The sequence below is a fragment of the Macaca fascicularis genome, chromosome 9 (assembly GCF_037993035.2).
Source record: "Macaca fascicularis isolate 582-1 chromosome 9, T2T-MFA8v1.1".
In the NCBI taxonomy this organism is placed as follows: Eukaryota; Metazoa; Chordata; class Mammalia; order Primates; family Cercopithecidae; genus Macaca; species Macaca fascicularis.
In genome coordinates, this window is record NC_088383.1 from 106,225,736 (window position 1) to 106,246,871 (window position 21,136).

At 44.6% G+C, this 21,136-nt stretch overlaps 1 protein-coding gene across 16 annotated transcripts in view; it reads right to left on the bottom strand.

The window, feature by feature from the left end:
• The window catches only part of ARHGAP19 (Rho GTPase activating protein 19), a 79,819-nt gene extending 61,229 nt beyond the window's left edge, over nucleotides 1-18,590 (bottom strand). For all 16 annotated transcript variants that reach the window (XM_074002360.1, XM_074002356.1, XM_074002361.1 and 13 more), the window contains exon 1: nucleotides 18,511-18,590. Coding sequence is in view for 8 of the 16 variants with exons in the window: in XM_015456500.4 (XP_015311986.1) it covers nucleotides 18,511-18,566 (56 nt within the window). In the remaining 8 variants the exon portion in view is untranslated. The remainder of the gene's footprint in view (nucleotides 1-18,510) is intronic.
• Between the last annotated feature and the right edge of the window lie 2,546 nt (nucleotides 18,591-21,136).

The window sequence follows — 21,136 nt, forward strand, 5'->3', positions numbered from 1 at the left end:
TGATCCACCCACCTTAGCCTCCCAAAGTGCTGGGATTATAGGCAGGAGCCACCATGCCCAGCTTATTTCATTAATTTCTGTTTTTATTTTTTCTTTTTTTTTTTTGAGACAGAGACTCATTCTGTCGCCCAGGCTGGAGTACAGTGGCACTATCCTGGCTCACTGCAACTTCTGCCTCCATGGTTCAAGCGCTTCTCATGCCTGAGTAGTTGGGATTACAGGTGAGTGCCATCATGCCCAGCTAATTTTTGTATTTTTAGTAGAGACAGGGTTTCCCATGTTGAGCAGGCTGGTCTCAAACTCCTGGCCTCAAGCAATCCACCCACCTCAGCTCTCAAAGTGCTGGGATTACAGGCATGAGCCACCACACCCAACCCACAACATTATTTTCTAAACAGCCAAAACTAAAAAAGCAAAATGTCCAGCAGAATTTTAATTTAATGGCTTTGTTTATTTGCAATGGAATATTACATAGTAATGAAAATGGACAGACTCTAGCTATATGTACAATCATAGCTAAATCTCACAAATGAAAAGCAAAAGAAGCCACACACACACACACACACACAAACATACAACTATATACTATATGACGACATATCAAATTTTAAAAATAAACGAAACTAGTATTTAGAGAGATTTGCTTAAATAGTAAACTATAAAGAGAAGCAGAAATGTATTTACCATAATATTCAGGATAATGGTTACCTTTCATGGACAGTGATTAAGAGAAGTCATGAAGGTATGAAAGAGTTCCTGAGGCCGGGCACGGTGGCTCACGCCTGTAATCCCAGCACTTTGGAAGGCCAAAGCAGGTGGATCACGAGGTCAGGCGGATGAGACCTGCCTGGCCAACACGGTGAAACCCCCGTCTCTACTAAAAAATACAAAAATTAGCCGGGCATGGTGGCGGGCACCTGTAATCCCAGCTACACGGGAGGCTGAGGCTGAACTGCTTGAACCCCGGAGGTGGAGGTTGCAGTGAGCTGAGATCGCGCCACTGCACTCTAGCCTGGGTGGCAGAGCAAGACCCCATCTTTAAAAAAAAAAAAAAAAAAGGCCGGGCGCGGTGGCTCAAGCCTGTAATCCCAGCACTTTGGGAGGCCGAGACGGGCGGATCACGAGGTCAGGAGATCGAGACCATCCTGGCTAACACGGTGAAACCCCATCTCTACTAAAAAATACAAAAAACTAGCCGGGCGAAGTGGCGGGTGCCTGTAGTCCCAGCTACTCGGGAGGCTGAGGCAGGAGAATGGCGTGAACCCGAGAGGAGGAGCTTGCAGTGAGCTGAGATCCGGCCACTGCACTCCAGCCTGGGTGACAGAGCAAGACTCCGTCTCAAAAAAAAAAAAAAAAAAAAAAAAAGAGTTCCTGAAGTGCTAATAACGTTCTTGTGGATAAATCATTGAGCTATGGGAAAAGGGGAGCATTTGAAGCAAATATGGCAAATTTTTAAGATTTGCTGAAGCCGGGTAATGGGAAGAGTATTGATTATATTATTCTATAAACTTGTATGTATAATCGACATTTCATGACAAATTTTTTTAAAGAAACAAAGTACTGGGCTGGGCACGGTGGCTCTGGGCTGGGCACGGTGGCTCACGCCTATAATCCCAACACTTTGGGAGGCCGAGGCGGGCGGATCACAAGGTCAGGAGATCGAGACCACTCTGGCTAACACAGTGAAACCCCCTGTCTCTACTAAAAATAAAAAAAATTAGCCGGCGGTGCTGGCAGGCACCTGTGGTCCCAGCTACTCGGAAGGCTGAGGCAGGAGAATAGCATGAACACAGGAGGCGGAGCTCGCAGTGAGCAGAGATCAGGACACAGCACTCTAGCCTGGGCGACAGAGCGAGACTCCGCCTCGAAAAAAAAAAAAATAAAGAAACCAAGTAGTTTTGGCTTCAATCTCACTTCAATTTGATATAAATATTATAGAAAATCAAAGTATATACTAAAGATTAATTTCCTCATCACAAAAGTTTTTACATAGATGGCCAGAAGCAGGAAAATTAGTAGCTAGGTATGTAGGCATACAGAAATAACAAGGGCAGGCCGGGCGCGGTGGCTCAAACCTGTAATCCCAGCACTTTGGGAGGCCGAGATGGGCGGATCGCAAGGTCAGAAGATCGAGACCATCCTGGCTAACCTGGTGAAACCCCGTCTCTACTAAAAAAAAATACAAAACACTAGCCGGGCGAGGTGGCGGGCACCTGTAGTCCCAGCTACTTGGGAGGCTGAGGCAGGAGAATGGCGTGAACCCGGGAGGCGGAGCTTGCAGTGAGCTGAGATCCGGCCACTGCACTCCAGCCTGGGAGACAGAGCAAGACTCCGTCTCAAAAAAAAAAAAAAAAAAAAAAAAAGAAATAACAAGGGCTCTGGACAACTATCCCAAAGAATGATAGAGGTAAGACCCCTCAAAAAGAACAATTTGGGGTAGGTGGCCTGCAGGAGATTGACAGGATGTTGTGCATGGCAGCTTTCCTCTGGATACCAATGCTGAGGACACCATGTCAGGGCTCTTCTGCCCACTGCTATGGGTCGCAACTCCAAGATAACCCCAGTGCCAGTGACATCCTTCCCACCAGTCACCACTCCAGCACCAGAAACCTATGAAGACTGCAACAGCTGTGTTTCCTGTTTTAAAGCACTGTTAATAATACCTGCTTTTAGATAGAATGTAAAGAAGATGAGAGCTACTGTTCACATAATTCAACAGTTACAGACTGTGGTGTGGTGAACAGGACAGACTTCTGTTCTGTGCCAACTGCCACTCTGGTGCCAATCAATTCCACAGTGACACATAGATCCAGTGTTTCACACTCAGTGAATCTAAGCAGATTTGCTGAGGCTTTGTATGTTGAGTTCACAATGACTTTTTATGGATTTTGTGGAAATCTTGGGAAACACAGAAGCCTAAAGGAAATAATAACTCCCAGTATCCCAAGTTAAAACCACAACTCTGCCTTTCTCTTCTACAACTCCCACCACAGTTACTACATCAGGTACAACAAATACCACTTTCACTCCAACCTCACAATCTGCGCAGAAGTCTACTTTTGATGCAGTCAGTTTTGCTGGAAGAACTGTCCTTGTCTTTGGTATACAGGCTATAGTTTTCTTTCTTTATAAATTCTACAAATCTAAGAATCAAACTTATACTCTGTAAACAGACCCATCACACTGATAAGGACTGGAGATTCATTCACGTAACTCACTGAAACCAAAATACTATCTTTCAAGATGTCCCACATGGAAGACACTATTCCAGGATCTTTCGATTTCCAAAAGATGCATATAAGCTATTTGAGAGCATCATCCCTGAAGAAAAAATCAGTTAAATCATTTTGTTCAACAGGAAAATTTTAAATATTCTGCATGAATCCTTGTGGCAGTCTTCTTTTATTTTAAATGGTTGCTGCTTTGGGATTATGTTTCTTTTTTTCTTGACAAGCCAAACGTAACTTTCTGTAAGTGACAGAAAATGCTGTCTTGTGCAGACAATGTCAGGACTCTTAACAGTTTAAATTTAGTCCCTTTAAAGCCTGAAAGCTGTATTATTTTCATCCTAACTCAAGATATAATTTAGTGAACAGAATTGAGAAGAGTGTGCCAAATGAGTATCAATCAGGTGGACTGTGCCCTATGATGTCAAAGCAGCATAAATCTATCAATCTAGTAATACTAAAAAAATAATAATTTGTATAACCTACTTATAGTCTACAATTACCACTTTTACCACTAGATGGAACCCTACATGTAAGGTGATATGCTCAGTGAAAGGACTGGAAACAATCCACAGCTGAAAAATCAATTACAGAAAAATGAAATGCAAGTGCTTCTAAGGCATGTTGAAGCCATGAATCTGCAAAATTCAAGGCAGTTTAAAAAAAAAAAAAAAAAAAACTGCATCCTGCAGATGTATCTTTTGGCTGACTATACCAAAACTGCATACCCACAAAACTAAATGTTTCCTCCCTGGTGAATTGCCTAACTTGATTTGTTTTCCAAGAACCACAACCTTGGCAAGATTTATCAAAATACGAGCTATATTTAAAGTTGTCTAAATCTGATTTACCACCCTGAGAGAAGTATTCACTCTCTCTTACTGCTTTTTCAACTCTAAAAGGCTCTGAAACATGGCTTTAACTGTATCACTTTGTTGGAAAGCTGTTAGATAAGAAATACAACTATCAAAGAAAAGACTGTATTCTTCCCTCTTTCTACATATCAAATTTAAGGCAGTATCATGAAAGTTGTACATAAAGAGAGAAGAGAAAACTAAACAGGCCCTATATGCCCAAGCTGGTGCTGCTTTTTAATATCAGAGACAGTTCAACATTAATAAGTAGTACCACAATTCAGGGAACGATATCCAATTTCTTAGATAAAATTTTTGAAATATTTATACCCTAAGGTCTGCCCTTAAGAATAGCTATGCAATGTTTTGTAGTATAAACTACAAAATTATCTCTAATTTAGACTCCAAAAGTCTGAAAATATATTTGGCCCCTATATTTGATCTCAACCTGAACAAATTTCTTTCTTGCTTGCTTGTGTGTGTGTGTGTGTGTGTTTTATTTTAGTTTTCTTTTTTTTGAGACTGGGTCTCCCCTTGTTGCCCAGGCTAGAGCACAATGGCACAATCATGACTCACTGTAGCCTCAACTGCCTGAGCTCAAGCAATTCCCCCACATCGGCCTCCCAAGTAGCTGGCACCACAGACATGCACAACCAACACCTGGCTAATTTTTTTTACTATTTGTAGACACAAGTCTTTCTATGTTGCCAGGTCTCAAATTCCTGGGCCTAAGTGATCCTCCCACCTCGGCCTCCCAAAGTGCTGGGACCACAGGCATGAGCCACCACGCCTAGCCCAGATTTCAAACTAATAATACAACTTAACCAAAATTAAATTGGCAAACTATTCTGAGATGAAAAAACTTCTTGATTGCCTACCTTCTTAACCTAAACATTTTTGGAATCCTAATCTAAGATTCTGCCCAATGGAATGACAATGTAATATTCTCAGTCAAGAATGATGAGTATCAATAATGCCAATGTATTGACTTATTTATTTGCTTGGTAATTTTTATCTTTTTGGGTGTCATATGAATAAGCATTAATTCTGTTGCTGACACCTTCCTTAATTTTCCTCCCTCACACTAGTGTACAATGGGAAGAAAGTTATTTGTATTAAGAAAGTAACATCTGGCAGGGCACGGGGGCTCACGCCTGTAATCTCAGCACTTTGGGAGGCCGAGGTGGGTGGATCACAAGGTCAGGAGTTCAAGACCATCCTGGATTACATGGTGAAACCCTGTCTCTACTAAAAATACAAAAAAAAATTAGCAGAGCGTGGTGGCAGGCACCTGTAGTCCCAGCTACTTGGAAGGCTCAGGCAGGAGAATGGCGTGAACCTGGGAGGCGGAGCTTGCAGTGAGATGAGATCGCGCCACTGCATTCCAGCCTGGGCAACAGAGTGAGACTCTCTCAAAAAAAAAGAAAAAAGAAAAAAAGAAAGTAACATCTGGCACAGCGGTTCACATCTATAATCCCAGCACTTTGGGAGCCCAAGGTGGGCAGACTTTTAAGTGCCATGAGTCTCAGGCACTTATAACTGGAAGTACTTCTATGTATGATCAGATTAGGTCCTAAAAGACTAATTCTATATTCATTTGTTCCAAAGTCCAGAGTGACACATACTATCCAAGAGACAGCTAATGGTTTTTGTTCTGGCATATGACTTGTTCATATCTACAGAAGCTCACAAATTGAAAATTCTTAAGAGTTTCTGGCGGCCGGGTGCAGTGGCTCACGCCTGTAATCCCAGCACTTTGGAAGGCCGAGGCGGGCGGATCATGAGGTCAGGAGATCGAGACCATCCTGGCTAACACGCTGAAACCCAGTCTCTACTAAAAAATTTAAAAAAAAAAAAAAATTACAAAAAATTAGCCAGGCCTGGTGGCAGGTGCCTGTAGTGCCAGCTACTCAGGAGACTGAGGCAGGAGAATGGCATGAACTGGGGAGGCGGAGTTTGCAGTGAGCCGAGATCACGCCACTGCACTCCAGCCTGGGTGACAGAGCGAGACTCTGTCTCAAAAAAATAAAAATAAAAAAAGTTTCTGGCCAGGCACAGTGGCTCATGCCTATAATTCCAACACCTTGTGAGGACAAGGTGGCAGGATCACTTGAGCCTAGGAGTTCAAGACCAGTCTAGGTGACATGACGAGACTCTGTCTCTACAAAAAAAAAAAAAAAAAAGAAAGAAAGAAAATGTTTTTAAATTAGCCAGGCATGATTGCTTGAGTCTCTGGTCCCAACTACTCAGGAGGCTGAGGTGGGAGGATCACCTGAGTCCAGGAGGTCAAGGCTGCAGCGAGGTGTGTTCTTGCCTCTGCCACTCCAGCCTGAGTAATAATAGAGCGACACCCTGTCTCAGCAAAGAAAAGACTTTCTATACTTTTATTCAGCCAGAAGTATTCAATATTCCACAAACTTAACCATAAATCTTTTCACCAACCAGCATAGGAAGGTGAATTGCTTTTCTGAGACATATGGTACCCAAACAAGAAATTAGTCACTCGGCCGGGCGCGGTGGCTCAAGCCTGTAATCCCAGCACTTTGGGAGGCCGAGACGGGTGGATCACGAGGTCAGGAGATCGAGACCATCCTGGCTAACATGGTGAAACCCCGTCTCTACTAAAAAATAACAAAAAACTAGCCGGGCGATGTGGCGGACGCCTGTAGTCCCAGCTACTCGGGAGGCTGAGGCAGGAGAATGGCGTGAACCCGGGAGGCGGAGCTTGCAGTGAGCTGAGATCCGGCCACTGCACTCCAGCCTGGGCGGCAGAGCGAGACTCCGTCTCAAAAAAAAAAAACAAGAAATTAGTCACTCATGTGTCATTTAAAATCAATCCAATCATGATCTACTGATTCCTTTGTAACTTTAAGGTATTGTAAGGTATAGGGACAAAAATTAAGGTAAGTCTCTGGCCTCCAGGAATTGAAAATTCACTAAGTGCTACACGATTTCAAATAGTAGCTGAAGACCACAACACAAAAGAAGATACAAGATCATTAATAGCCAAACACATGATACAGACAATAAAGGCTCTAAGAATTCAGGAGAGACTCTTTCACCCATATACAAGAGATGTGAGCTAGATCTTAAAAGACGAGTAGGATTTAGACAGTGGGGGAAAAATGATAGCTAATACTTAAGGTGCTTTTTGGTTTCTTGGGCTTTTATTAAGAAACATAAAGTGTTTTCACCACACATTAGTGGCCGACCCTTTTCAAAACATAAATTTAAAGAGAGGTACATGGGGAGTTACAGAGACAGCACAGTGGACATCTGCTGCTTTTGCCTTCCCAATATCTATTTTCCCCTTCCTCTGGTAACAGCACCCCCATTTTCTTTTAAGCAATAAACTTCTCAGGCAGGCGCAGTGGCTCACACCTGTAATCCCAGCACTTTGGGAGGCCAAGGGGGGCGGATTACAAGGTCAGGAGATGGAGACCATCCTGGCTAACGCGGTGAAACCCCGTCTCTACTAAAAATACAAAAAATTAGCCGGGCATGGTGGCACCCGCCTCTAGTCCCAGCAACTCGGGAGGCTAAGGCAGGAGAATGACGTGAACCTGGGAGGTAGAGTTACAGTGAGCCAAGATCGCGCCACTGCACTCCAGCCTGGGTGACAAAGCGAGACTCCGTCTCAAAAAAAAAAAAGAAAAAAAATCTTCTCCCCATCTTTCAAATCTATGCAGTCTGGTGGTCACTGGCTGTGAGCATGTCACCCAAGCTTAACCAACTGAAACATTTTATTCCCTTCACGAATCCAGGCAAAGGCCCGCAAGTCAAACCAGGACAAAAAGTCTCAACTCCAAGACTCTAGTGAAATCCTAAAATCGCTAAGTTGGTGGGATGTAAGACTGACACCGTTGGTGGTCCATTACTGCCACTTTTTATACAGAATCTGCCTTCTTAGGAAGCAAAAACAGAGGAAACCAGATCTAAGACAGTAAAGAGGTAGATATCTAGTGACACTGAGATTTGAGATTTTCCATACAGATTAAACCATACTTGATTTATCCCCTGGGCTTTTCAGTTTCTTGAGCCAATTTTAGAGTCTCTTTTTGCTTAAGCTAGTTTTAGTTTCTATCGCAAATAACTGAAAGAATCCTAACAAATATGAATGTGTAAGTCTGTTTGTCCCAGTATGAATCTGAGCCCTCCCTTCTGTATCTTCCCCTTCAGAGCAATGTCTCTGCCATTCAGTCAACCATGGCCATGCCATCTCCAGCAAGGTCTGGAACTCTGCCCTAGGGAACCTCTTCCTTGTACATTCTATCTCAGCCGATTCCTGTATCTATTTCTATATTTTTTAGAGATCTCTTTACTTCTTACTAGCCAATCCCTTGTTACTCGAATCCTCAGTTATAGTTAATAACCTATTAAACATTCTCTGTTTAAATTACTATGTAGTTTCCTTTCTCTTTTTTTTTTTTTTTTTTTTTTTTTTGAGACAGAGTCTCACTCTTGTCACCCAGGCTGGAGTGCAATGGTGCGATCTTGGCTCACTGCAATCTCTGCCTCCCGGGTTCAAGTGATTCTCCTGCCTCAGGCTCCCGAGTAGCTGAGATTACAGGTGCCTGCCACCATGCCTGGCTATTTTTTGTATTTTTAGTAGAGACGGGGTTTTACCATATTGGCCAGTCTGGTCTCGAACTCCTGATCTCAGGCAATCCGCCCACCTCAGCATCCCAAAGTACTGGGATTACAGGCGTGAGCCACCGCGCCCAGCTATTACTATGTAGTTTCTATGACCTAGTTGAACTTGGTTTATATCAGGTAATAGTAGCAAAACATCAGCACAAAATAAATAGACTCCAGCATCTGTGGAAACAACCCATCCTAAAAGATGGTTAGTAAAAGTGTAGGTGAAAGTGTTCACTGAAGGTGACCAGAGGGCATCTTCGGGAGGCAGTGTGGTTCACCGGATACCTCGCAGGCTTTGGGGCAGACAATCGGCTTTGATTCTGAGTCTGCCACTTCTTAACCGTTCTCAGTCTTGGTTTCCTCATCTCTAAACTAAGTATAATAATTCCTCATGGGGCTGCAGTGAGGACGAAAAAAGAAAATAATTGTATTCCAGCCAGGCGCGGTGGCTCACGCCTGTAATCTCAACACTTTGGGAGGCTGAGGTGGGCGGATTGCCTGAGGTCAGGAGTTCGAGACCAACCTGGCCAACATAGTGAAACCCCGTCTCTACTAAAAATACAAAAATTAGCCGGCATGGTGGCGAGTGCCTGTAGTCCCAGCTACTTGGGAGAATTGCTTGAACCTGGGAGGTTGCAGTGAGCTGAGATCATGCCACCGTACTTCCGCCTGGGCAACAGAGCAAGACTCACTCTCAAAAAAGAAAAAAAAGAAAGAAAATACTTGTATTTCAATCACTCTTTTGCTATACTGTTTCCAACCGGAAATGATGCACTTATTGGGAGGAAATTGTGAAACCAAGATATAGAAATCAGGTCTTGGATAGGTCACATTTTAGATAACAGACAAAGTTTAAGACTCAGAAGGAACCAGACGTGGTGGCTCACACCTGTAATCTCAGCACTTTGGGGTGCCAAGGTGGGAGGATGGCATGAGCCCAAGAGTTTAAGACCAGCCTGGGCCGGGCGCGGTGGCTCAAGCCTGTAATCCCGGCACTTTGGGAGGCCGAGACGGGCGGATCACAAGGTCAGGAGATTGAGACCAGCCTGGCTAAATACGGTGAAACCCCGTCTCTACTAAAAAAATACAAAAAACTAGCCGGGTGAGGTGGCGGGCGCCTGTAGTCCCAGCTACTCGAGAGGCTGAGGCAGGAGAATGGCGTAGACCCGGGAGGCGGAGCTTGCAGTGAGCTGAGATGCGGCCACTGCACTCCAGCCTGGGCGACAGAGCAAGACTCCGTCTCAAAAAAAAAAAAAAAAAAAAAGACCAGCCTGGGCAACATAGTGAAACTTCATCTCTATTCAAAAAAAAAAAAAAAAAACTATCTCAATGTTAATAATGGTTGTATCTATCTGGTAAATTGGAGTGGCTTATTTACTTTTTTCCTACATATTTTTCTTTTTCCTTTTTTTTTTTTTTCAGAGACAGGGTCTCACTCTGGCACCCAGGCTGGAGCACAGTGGTGTCATCATAGCTCACTGCAGCCTCAAGCTCCTGGGTTCAAGCAATCCTCCCACTTCAGCCTCCCCAGTACCTGGGACTACAGGTGCACACCACCACACCTGGCTTTTTTCTCTTATTTTTATTTGTATTTTTTGTTTTTTGTTTTTGAGACAGTCTCACTCTGTTGCCCAAGCTAGAGTACAGCGGTGCAATCTCGGCTCACTGCCAAGTCCGCCTCCCAGGTTCAAGCGATTCTCCTGCCTCAGCCTCTTGAGTAGCTGGGATTACAGACATGCGACACCACGCCCAGCTAAATTTTTGTCTTTTTAGTAGAGACAGGGTTTCACCGTGTTGGCCAGGCTGGTCTCGAACTACTGACCTCAAGTGATCCCCCGCACCTTGGCCTCCCAAAGTGCTGGGATTACAGGCGTGAGACACTGAGCCCAGCCTCCGGTTTCTTTCTACGTATTTTTCTAGCCTTCTGTAGTAAATATTATGTAAGTTTATTTCATAGCGGGGAAAGAGGGGAAAAAGTATATACTGGGGTTTTTTTGAGGCAGTCTTGCGCAGTTGCCCATGCTAGAGTGGTGGCATAATCACGGCTCACTGCATCCTCGACCTCCCAGGCTCAAGCAATCCTCCTGCCTCAGCCTCCCTAGTAGCTGAGACCACAGGCGTATGCCACCATGCCTGGCTAATTTTTTTTATTTTTAGTAGAGACAATGTCTTGCTAGGTTGCCCAGGCTGGTCTCAAACTCCTGGGCTCAAATGATCCTACCACCTCAGCTTCCCAAAGTGACAGGATTACAGGTGTGAGCCACCACTCTCAGCCAAACTATACACTCTTAACAAAAAAGAAAGAAAAAAAAAAAGTATTTTTTTTTATACTTTTTTTTTTTTTTTTCCTGTGAGACTGAGTCTCGCTCTGTTGCCCAGGCTGGAGTGCAATGGTGTGATCTCAGTTCACCACAACCTCCACCTCCCAGGTTCAAGCAATTCTCCTGCCTCAGCCTCCCAAGTAGCTGGGATTACAGGTGCATGCCACTGCGCCCAGGTAATTTTTTGTATTTTTAGTAGAGACAGGGTTTCACCATGCTGGCCAGGCTGGTCTTAAACTCCTGACCTCAGGTGATCTGCCCGCCTCGGCCTCCCAAAGTCCTGGGATTACAGGCATGAGCCACTGTGCAATGCTGAAAGTATATACTCTTAAAGCTTCAATGGATTTGTAGGTTATAGATGTTCCATATAAAAAATGGCTGGACACAGAACAATGCAAATGTAGTTAACATTAATTAACTATACACTTAATAGGTAAGATGATACATGGTTATGTTTTTTAATACAATTTTTTTAAACAAATTTGTTTGTTTGTTTGTTTGTTTGTTTGTTTGTTTTTTGAGACGGAGTCTCGCTCTGTCGCCCAGGCTGGAGTGCAGTGGCGCGATCTCGGCACACTGCAAGCTCCGCCTCCTGGGTTTACGCCATTCTCCTGCCTCAGCCTCCTGAGTAGCTGGGACTACAGGCGCCCGCCACCGCGCCCGGCTAATTTTTTTTTGTATTTTTAGTAGAGACGGGGTTTCACCGTGGTCTCGATCTCCTGACCTTGTGATCCGCCCACCTCGGCCTCCCAAAGTGCTGGGATTACAGGCGTGAGCCACCGCTCCCGGACTTTATTTTTACTTATTTTTTTTTAACAACAGGGTCTCAGTCACCCAGGCCAGAGTATAGTGGTGGCATTCTAGCTTCCTGCAGCCTCAAAGTCTTGAGATCAAGTGATCCTCCTGCTTCAGCCTCCCAAGTAGCTGGGACTGTGGGTATGTGCCACTATATCCAGATTAATTTTCTTTCTTTTTTTTTTTTTTTTATTTTTAGAGACAGAGTCTCTCTCTCTCTGTCGCCCAGGCTGGAGTACAGTGGCACGATCTCAGCTCACTGCAACCTCCACCTACCAGGTTCAAGCAATTCTCCTGCCTCAGCCTCCCCAGTAGCTGGGATTACAGGCACCCGCCACACACCCAGCTAATTTTTATATTTTTAGTAGAGACAGTGTTTCACCATGTTGGCCAGGCTGGTCTCGAACTCCTGACCTCAAGTGATCTGCCCGCCTCAGCCTCCCAAAGTGCTGCAATTACAGGCATGAGCCACCACACCTGGCCTAAGCCAAATTTAATGTTTACAACAAAAAGTGTACAGATTTCCAATATCACTCTTTATAATACTACCAACCCACTTGTTCTGACCAAAGAAAACTTGTGCAACAGTATCTGCTTTGCTTTATGCTGTGGTTTCATGCCACTTACCAGTTTATGCAGATTAATTTTAAAATTCTATTTTCTTCCTTCCCCTCCTTCCAAGACAGGCCTTGTTTACAAATATGATCAAACTCTCAACCTGATCATTGATAAAATGTAAAATAAAACCATATTCAAGAAAATCCCCTGAAGAAATCTACTCCTCATTACCCTTCAGATAGAATTTAACAGCACAGGCCAGGCATGGTGGCTCATGCCTGTAATCCCAGCACTTTGGGAGGCCGAGGCAGGCGAATCACAAGGTCAGGAGATTGAGATCATCCTGGCTAACACGGTGAAACCCCGTCCCTACTAAAAATACAAAAAAAAAAAAAAATTAGCCAGGCATGGTGGCGGGCGCCTGTAGTCCCAGCTACTCAGGAGGCTGAGGCAGGAGAATGGTGTGAAACTGGGAGATGAAGTTTGCAGTGAACCGAGATCGCACCACTGCACTCCAGCCTGGCGACAGAGCAAGACTCTATCTCAAAAAAAAAAAAAAAAAAAAGGAAAAAGAATTTAACAGCACAAATACAAAACTAGATTCAGATATTTAAGCCAGGTTTTCTCACTTACCTTGTGCATATAAGGACAAGTCTTCCTGGGATCAATAAAGGTTGAATCATTTTTCTCAAAGGAACACATTACTGTCTTATTATAGAAAAAGCAATTTAACAAAAAAGGCTCAGGCCAGGTGCAGTGGCTCACACCTGTAATCCCAACACTTTGGGAGGCCAAGGCGGGTGAATCACCTGAGGTCAGGAGTTTGAGACCAGCCTGGCCGACATGATGAAACCTGTCTCTACTAAAAATACAAAAATTAGCTGGATATGGTGGCACATGCCTGTAGTTCCCAGCTACTCAGGAGGCTGAGGCAGGAGAATTGCCTGAACCCAGAAGGCGGAGGTTACAGTGAGCCAACATTGCACCACTGCACTCCAGCCTGTGCCACAGAGTGAGACTCTGTCTCAAAAAAACAAGGCTCAGGAAGTCATGTTTACTAACCAGTATTCCATACCTAAGGGATATGTAAATTAACAGGATATAGAACCCTTTCCACATCTTCAGGCACCTCCCCTGTCCTCCAGAAACATTTCCAGGCATTCTACAGTCTGTTCCTAAGCTGGCTCTTCATGTAATAATAGTTAGCACTTTCTTTTAATGTCTCTTTTTAATTAAAAAATACTAAGCTGTGTCTATTTCCCTACTGCCAATTATGAGGAGAAGTAGCTTTATTTCATTTCTGGCTTTCACCTTTTCTCTTTGACCCTTAAAGGTCTCTATTATGTTTATACTGTTATTGGTAAAGTGGATAGTTTCTTTTTTTGTTTTTGTTGTTGTTGTTGTTTGTACAGGGTCTCACTCTGTCACCCAGGCTAGAGTGCAATGGCAGGATGATGGCTCTTTGCAGCCTCCACCTCCCGAGCTCAAGTGATCCTCCCACCTTAGCCTCCCAAGTAGCTGGGACCACAGGCGTGCATCACCACACCTGACTATGTGTTTTTATGTTTTTATAGAGTCTCCCTATATTGCCCAGGCTAGTCTCGAACTCCTGGCCTCAGGTGATCCTCCTGTCTCTGCCTCCCCCTCCCAAAATACTGGGATTACAGGCGTGAGCCACCATGCTCGGCAGTGGATATTTTCTATTTGTGAATTCCCCTTTAGTACTGTCCTCTTAAGGGTAACTTGAAAGTATAACAAATGAAATGTGTTAAATTGTAAAGGACTATTCTACTTAATAAAGACCAGAAATGGAAGGGAGGGGGTGTTCCTCATCAACAGGTCAAAAACATAACATGGGAATCTTTATAGGCAGAGCAATGTTTCCTTGTTTAAATCTTTGGCCAGGTGCAGTGGCTCACACCTATAATCCCAACACTTTGGGGGCCAAGAGGAATGCTTGAGCCCAGGAGTTTGAGGCCCGCCTGAGCAACATAGGGAGACTCAGTCCCTAGAATAAATTTTAAAAATTAGCTGAGTGTGGTGGCGCATGCCTGTGGTCCCAGCTACTTGAGAGGCTGAGGTGGGAGGATTGCTTGAGCCCAGCAGGTCGTGGCTATAGTGAGCCATGATCGTGCCACTACACTTCAGCCTGGGTCACAAAGTGAGATCCAGTCTCAAAAAAAAATCATAATAAGTTTTTAAAAATAAATATTTTGGCTGGGTATGGTGGCTAACGCCTGTAATCCCAACACTTTGGGAGGCTGAGGCAGGCGGATGACCTGAGGTCGGGAGTTCGAGACCAGCCTGACCAACATGGAGAAACCTCATCTCTACTAAAAACACAAAATTAGCCAGGCGTGGTGGCATATGCCTGTAATCCCAGCTACTCGGGACACTGAGGCAGGAGAATCGCTTGAACCCAGGAGGTGGAGGTTGCAGTGAGCCAAGATCATGCCACTGCATTACAGCCTGGGCAACAAGAGCAAAACTCCATCTCAAAAATAAATAAACAAAAAAATAAATAAATAAATAAATAAATATTTTATTAAAAGCAGTTAAAGCATTTGTAATTATTAGAAGCAGTGTTAAAATACTGATGAAAAAACAAAAAGCTGGGCAGTTCTAAATGATCACATATTCTGCATTCAATATTTAAATATGTATTCATCTGTGCAAATCAGACCATTTTTTCCTCTTTATGGAATACAAGGACCACACTATCAACAGAACATTAGAAAGATTAATACCTGCAGCCGGGCGCAGTGGCTCAGGCCTGTAATCCCAGCACTTTGGGAGGCTGAGGCGGGCGGATCACGAGGTCAAGAGATCGAAACCATCCTGGCCAACATGGTGAAACACCGTCTCTACTAAAAATACAAAAATTAGCTGAGTGTGGTGGCACGCACCTGTAGTCCCAGCTACTTGGGAGGCTGAGGCAGGAGAATCGCTTGAACCTGGGAGGCAGAGGTTGCAGTGAGCTGAAATTGTGCCACTGTACTCCAGCCTGGCGACAGAGCAAGACTCTGCCTCAAAAAAATAAATAAATAAATAAATAAATAATAAAGATTAATCCCTGCAGAGCAAGAAAGAATTTGTATTTATCACCACGAGAAAATATTTTTCTTAGAAATGACAGACTATTATTCACTAATTATTGACCACCTACACAAAGCTAAGCACTGGGAATATGTAATAAATACATGTGTGTCCTGCCCTCAAAATGCCTTACAGAAACCCCAAACTTCTCTTCTTTATTTTTTCTTTTTTTTTTTGAGATGGAGTCTCACTCTGTTGCCCAGGCCAGAGTACAGTGGCGTGATCTCAGCTCACTGCAACCTCCACCTCCCAGGTTCAAGCGATTCTCCTGCCTCAGCCTCCCGAGTAGCTGGGACTACAGGTGCGTGCCACCATGCCCCGCTAATTTTTTTTTGGATTTTTAGTAGAGACAGGGTTTCACTGTGCTAACCAGGATGGTCTCGATCTCCTGACCTCATGATCCACCCGCCTCAGCCTCCCAAAGTGCTGTGACCACAGGCGTGAGCCACCGCACCGGGGTTCTTCTTTTTTTTTTTTTTTTTTTTGAAACATAGTCTCACTCTGTCACCCAGGCTGGAGGGCAATGGCACGCTATCTCAGCTCACTGCAACCTCCACCTCCCGAGTGCAAGCGATTCTCCTGTCTCAGCCTCCCAAGTAGGTGGGATTACAGGCACACGCCACGACACTCGGCTAATTTTGTGTGTTTTTAGTAGAGACGGGGTTTCACTGTGTTCCCCAGGCTGATCTCGAACTCCTGAGCTCAGCTGATCCACCGGCCTGGGCCTCTCAAAGTGCTAGGATTACAGGCGTGAGCCATCACGCCCAGCCCACTTCTCTTTTACAATATGGAATTGATGAAATGGTTTCAGGTTCAGGTAAGATTGTATGAATACCTACTGATCATGTAATTAACTAATACTCTCACTCAAAATTTAAATTCAACTGGCAATAGACTACAAAGAAATTCAGGCCAGGCGCAGTGGCTCACACCTATAATCCCAGCACTTTGGGAGCCTAAGGCAGGAGGATCACTTATGCCAGGAACTCAAGACCACCCAGGGCAACATGGCAAGATCCTGGTTTCTACAAACAACAACAACAACAACAACACTAGCTGGGCATAGTGGCATGTGCCTGTAGTCCCAACTACTCAAGAGACTGAGGAGGGAGGATCAACTGAGCCCAGGAGGTTAAGGCTGCAGGGACCTGTGATCGCACCACTGCACTCCAGCCTGGGCGACAGAAGGAGCCCCTGTGTTTTAAAAAAAAAAAAAAAAGAAAGTGGCCGGGCGCGGTGGCTCAAGCCTGTAATCCCAGCACTTTGGGAGGCCGAGACGGGCGGATCACGAGGTCAGGAGATCGAGACCATCCTGGTTAACACGGTGAAACCCCGTCTCTACTAAAAAATACAAAAAACTAGCTGGGCGAGGTGGCGGGCGCCTGTACTCCCAGCTACTGGGGAGGCTGAGGCAGGAGAATGGCGTGAACCCGGGAGGCAGAGCTTGCAGTGAGCCGAGATCGCGCCACTGCACTCCAGCCTGGGCGACAGAGCGAGACTCCGTCTCAAAAAAAAAAAAAAAAGAAAGAACGAACGAAAGAAAGAAAGAAAGAAAAGAAATTCAAACTACTCTTGCTATGGAATAGTATTTTATTTGTCCTCACATTTTCACCAAAATTTAGAATTTTTTAAAGAACTGGATGAAAGATGATCTAATCAAATGTATCAATCACCTCTACAGTTCCCGGGCAAAACAAAAATGATCAACCATTTATAGGCAGCTTCAAGAGTGGAAAACTCTTGCGTATCATATTTTATTTTATTTTTATTTATTTATTTATTTTGAGACGAAGTCTTGCTCTGTCATCCAGGGTGGAATGCAATGGCACGATCTCGGCTCACTGCAACCTCCGCCTCAGCCTCGAGACTAGCCGGGACTATGGGCACCCACCACCACGCCCAGCTAATTATTGTATTTTTAGTAGAGACGGGGTTTCATCATGTTGGCCAGGCTGGTCTCGAACTCCTGACCTCAGGTGATCTGCTCGCCTCGGCCTCCCAAAGTGCTGGGATTACACGCGTGAGCCACCAAACCCGGCCCCGTATCATATTTTAAACAACACACTCAACCACGCTCATCTGGGCTCAGGAAGAAGTCGGGTCACAAAGTCATTAGTTTCCCAAGATTCTTGGAATCTCCTATTCGGTACAAATGGAACCAAAAGACACCAAACCGAAGTATTTTACTGAGTTACGCTGGAGCAAGGTAAATAAACTCAATCTATTGAATTATACCAAAAACAAAATTGCAACCAATTAAGACAACTTAGGTCTCAAGGCTAAGGCAACACCACCTCGAAATTCTCTCCTGGAAACGCTAAATCTCGGAGTGGCTGTTTAGGAAAGAACACCCTGTGGAAATAAAGTCATGATGCCCTGGACTACAGATCCGTCTCACATCTGCTCCTTAGTTGTTCAACTAGGAAGAAGAAAATCTATCGCGTAGAGTTGTCATTATAGGCTAAGCTCAATGCTAGCTTTAAATAGATTGTCTTATTCAATCTTGACTCTTGGAAATAGGCATCCTCATGTCCCTTTGCAGATGAAGAAACTGAAGTCGAGACCAGGTTTAAAAACTGGCCCAAGGACTCAACACCATTTCCAATTGACACTCAAATCCTTGCTCGGACCTGAATGCACTAAGTGCCTTGGGGAAGTTGTGAAAAGCTGTGTGTTACGGTGAGGAATTCGCTAAACAGCCCTAGTCTTCCGTTTCCTCGCCATCAAGAGGAGTCTCGGCGCCAAGGCGATCAGCGCTGCCACCCCAGCTGGACGTCCGCAGCCAGCGCAGCGGGCGGAGCCCTCTCGGGCAGCGGCAGGACGGAGTGGGAGACTTGGCTGGAGCCCAGCGCCGAGGCCCGACCCCCGCGCCTCAGCCCCTGCAGGCGCGACGGCGAGAAACGCCATGGGAGAAAGAAACAAAGCCCGAACCGTGCGTCACCGTGACCCAAGGCAAAGGCGGCAGGACTAACAGCCCAAGGCCGCGTTTCCCAGGAAACTGGACCAAACTCAGCTCACCTCCGGCCGGATTCGCAAGCTGGTACCTCCCCTTCACTCTGTGCCTCAGTCGCCATCTTCGTCAGCAAACTTCTGTCACCGCCCCACCTAGGTCCCGCCCCCACATATTTGGATTGGCTAATTTGTTTTCACCTCTTCCGTGCGATTGGATGACTCGACCGCCCCTCCTCAACCTGAACCGTTTAATGTGTTATTGGTCTATTCAAATGGCTAACCGTCATTGGTCGTTCCCAGCTCTGGCGGAAAAAAAAGGGAGGGGCGCGGAAGACTACCCAGCCCCGAGGCCTGCCGGGAGTTGTAGTTTCTCATTTTAATGAACCCTCCGATTCCACAGACTTTTAGGTTCAAGTCAGAAATCATCAGCCTATGCTCAAATTTTGCCCTGATATGTAAATCACGGAATTATAGAACTGTCAACTTTGAAAGTGACTCATCACGTTCTAAAATGCAAGACTCCGTACCCTGTATCTCAGCATCACACAGTATACACAATAACAAACCTACTCATGTACCCCCTAAATTTAAAATAAAAGTTGAAAATAAATAATTTTTTACAATTTTTTTTATTTTTATTTTTTTTCCGTTGAGACAGGGTTTCACCATGTTGCTCAGGCTGGTCTCGAACTCCTGAGCTCAAGCAATCCTCCCACCTCAGCCTCCCAAAGTGCTGGGATTACAGGCATGAGCCACCGCACCTGGCCATAAATTAATTAATTAATTAATTTAATTTAATTTAATGCAAGACTCATTCTCTGTCTTGACCCGGAGAGAAATCCCTCAAGCACAGGCAGGGAGTGGCAACCTAGAAGTACTTGCTTTTAAACATATAGTTCAAAGCCTTCTTTCTTCAGATACTCAGCATAGCCCCAGCCATAGGTCATTTCTTTCTTCCTTTCTTTCTTTCCTTTTTTTTTTTTTTTTTTTTTTTTTGAGACAGGGTCTCCCTCTGTCTCCCAGGCTGGATCGCAGTACAATATTGCAGCATACTACCACACAGGGCAAATTTTTGTACTTTTTGTAGAGATGGGGTTTCACTCTGTTGGCCAGGCTGGAGTCGATCATTTCTGCTTCAATACACCCACTCCCTTCCAGCTTCCCAGAGAACCCACAGAGTTTGCCTCTGTGATATGAACCATGGAACCAAAAGCTGCATGACTTTGTCCCAAACTAAACTTTAATCCTCAGTGGTAGGAATAACCATAATTATCCTTGTCCTCCCTGCAGCACACACTTCTCCTAGGGATTAATTGAGGCAACATATGTGAGAACATTGTAAATTTTGAGCATTGTTGGTTTTTATTTTTTTCCCATATGGTTTTCCTATGCTGGACTTTTGTAGGAAATTTCTGTATTGATCCTTCTGATATCCTGCCACCTGGGGCTCTCCCTGCACTCTGCCTCCTTTTTACTAAACTGTACTGCACATGCTTCACTTTCTCAACTGTCTCAGGGCCTTTGTACGTGTTGCTTTTTCTGGCTAGACCATTTTTCCACTTTTTTGGCTTTCAGTTCAAAACTTAAATGTCACTGACTCAAAGACCTCCCATGACGCCCATTGTATAAATCAATTCCCTCAGTAAACTTTCACAAAGAACTCTGTACTGTTCTTTCACAGTTCACATCACAACTCACAATTACATAGTAGTTTGTGTGACTATTTTTTTCATGTGAGGGTTCCCAGCTAAGCTTCCTGCCACAAGTGGGCAAAAACTATATTTATTTTGTTCCCCACAGTGTCTGGCACATAATGGCTGTCCAATAAATATTTTTTGAAAAATATAAGCAAGTCCTCAAACTATTATATCCAAATAAAAAATCAAATCATGGGCTGGGCGCGGTGGCTCACGCTTGTAATCCCAGTACTTTGGGAGACTGAGGTGGGTGGATCACGAGGTCAAGAGATCGAGACCATCCTGGCCAACACGGTGAAACCCCGTCTCTACTAAAAATACAGAAATTAGCTGGGCGTGGTGGCTAATTTCTACTTGGGAGGCTGAGGCAGGAGAATTGCTTGAACCCAGGAGGCGCAGGTGCAGTGAGCAGAGAGTGCCATTGCACTCCATCCAGCCTGGTGACAGAATGAGACTCTGTCTCAAAACAAACAAACAAACAAACAAACAAACAAATCACATATTCTAATATATTTTTTTCAATTGATGAATTAATACTAAAAGTTTGATAAGGGCTAGATGCAGTGGCCTACACCCATAATCCCATCACTTTTGGAGGCTGAGGCAGGAGGATCACCTGGGCCCAGGAGTTCAAGGTTAAAGCAAGCTATGATTGTGCCACTGCACTCCAGGCTGGGTGATAGAATGAGACCCTTTCTCTAAAAAAACAAAATAAAAGTTTGATAAATGTGTCCAAATAAAATTGCATTTAGTTTGATGTTTTTTATGTTTTTTGTTTGAAACAGAGTCTCATTCTGTTGCCCAGGATGGAGTGTAGTGGCATGATCTCCACTCACTGCAACCTCTGCCTCAAAGTTCAAGCAATTCTTCTGCCTCAGTCACCCAAGTAGCTGGGATTACAGGTGTGTGCCACCATGCCCGGCTAATTTTTGTATTTTAGTAGAGACGGGTTTTGCCATGTTGGCCAGGCTGGTCTTGAACTCCTGAACTCAAGT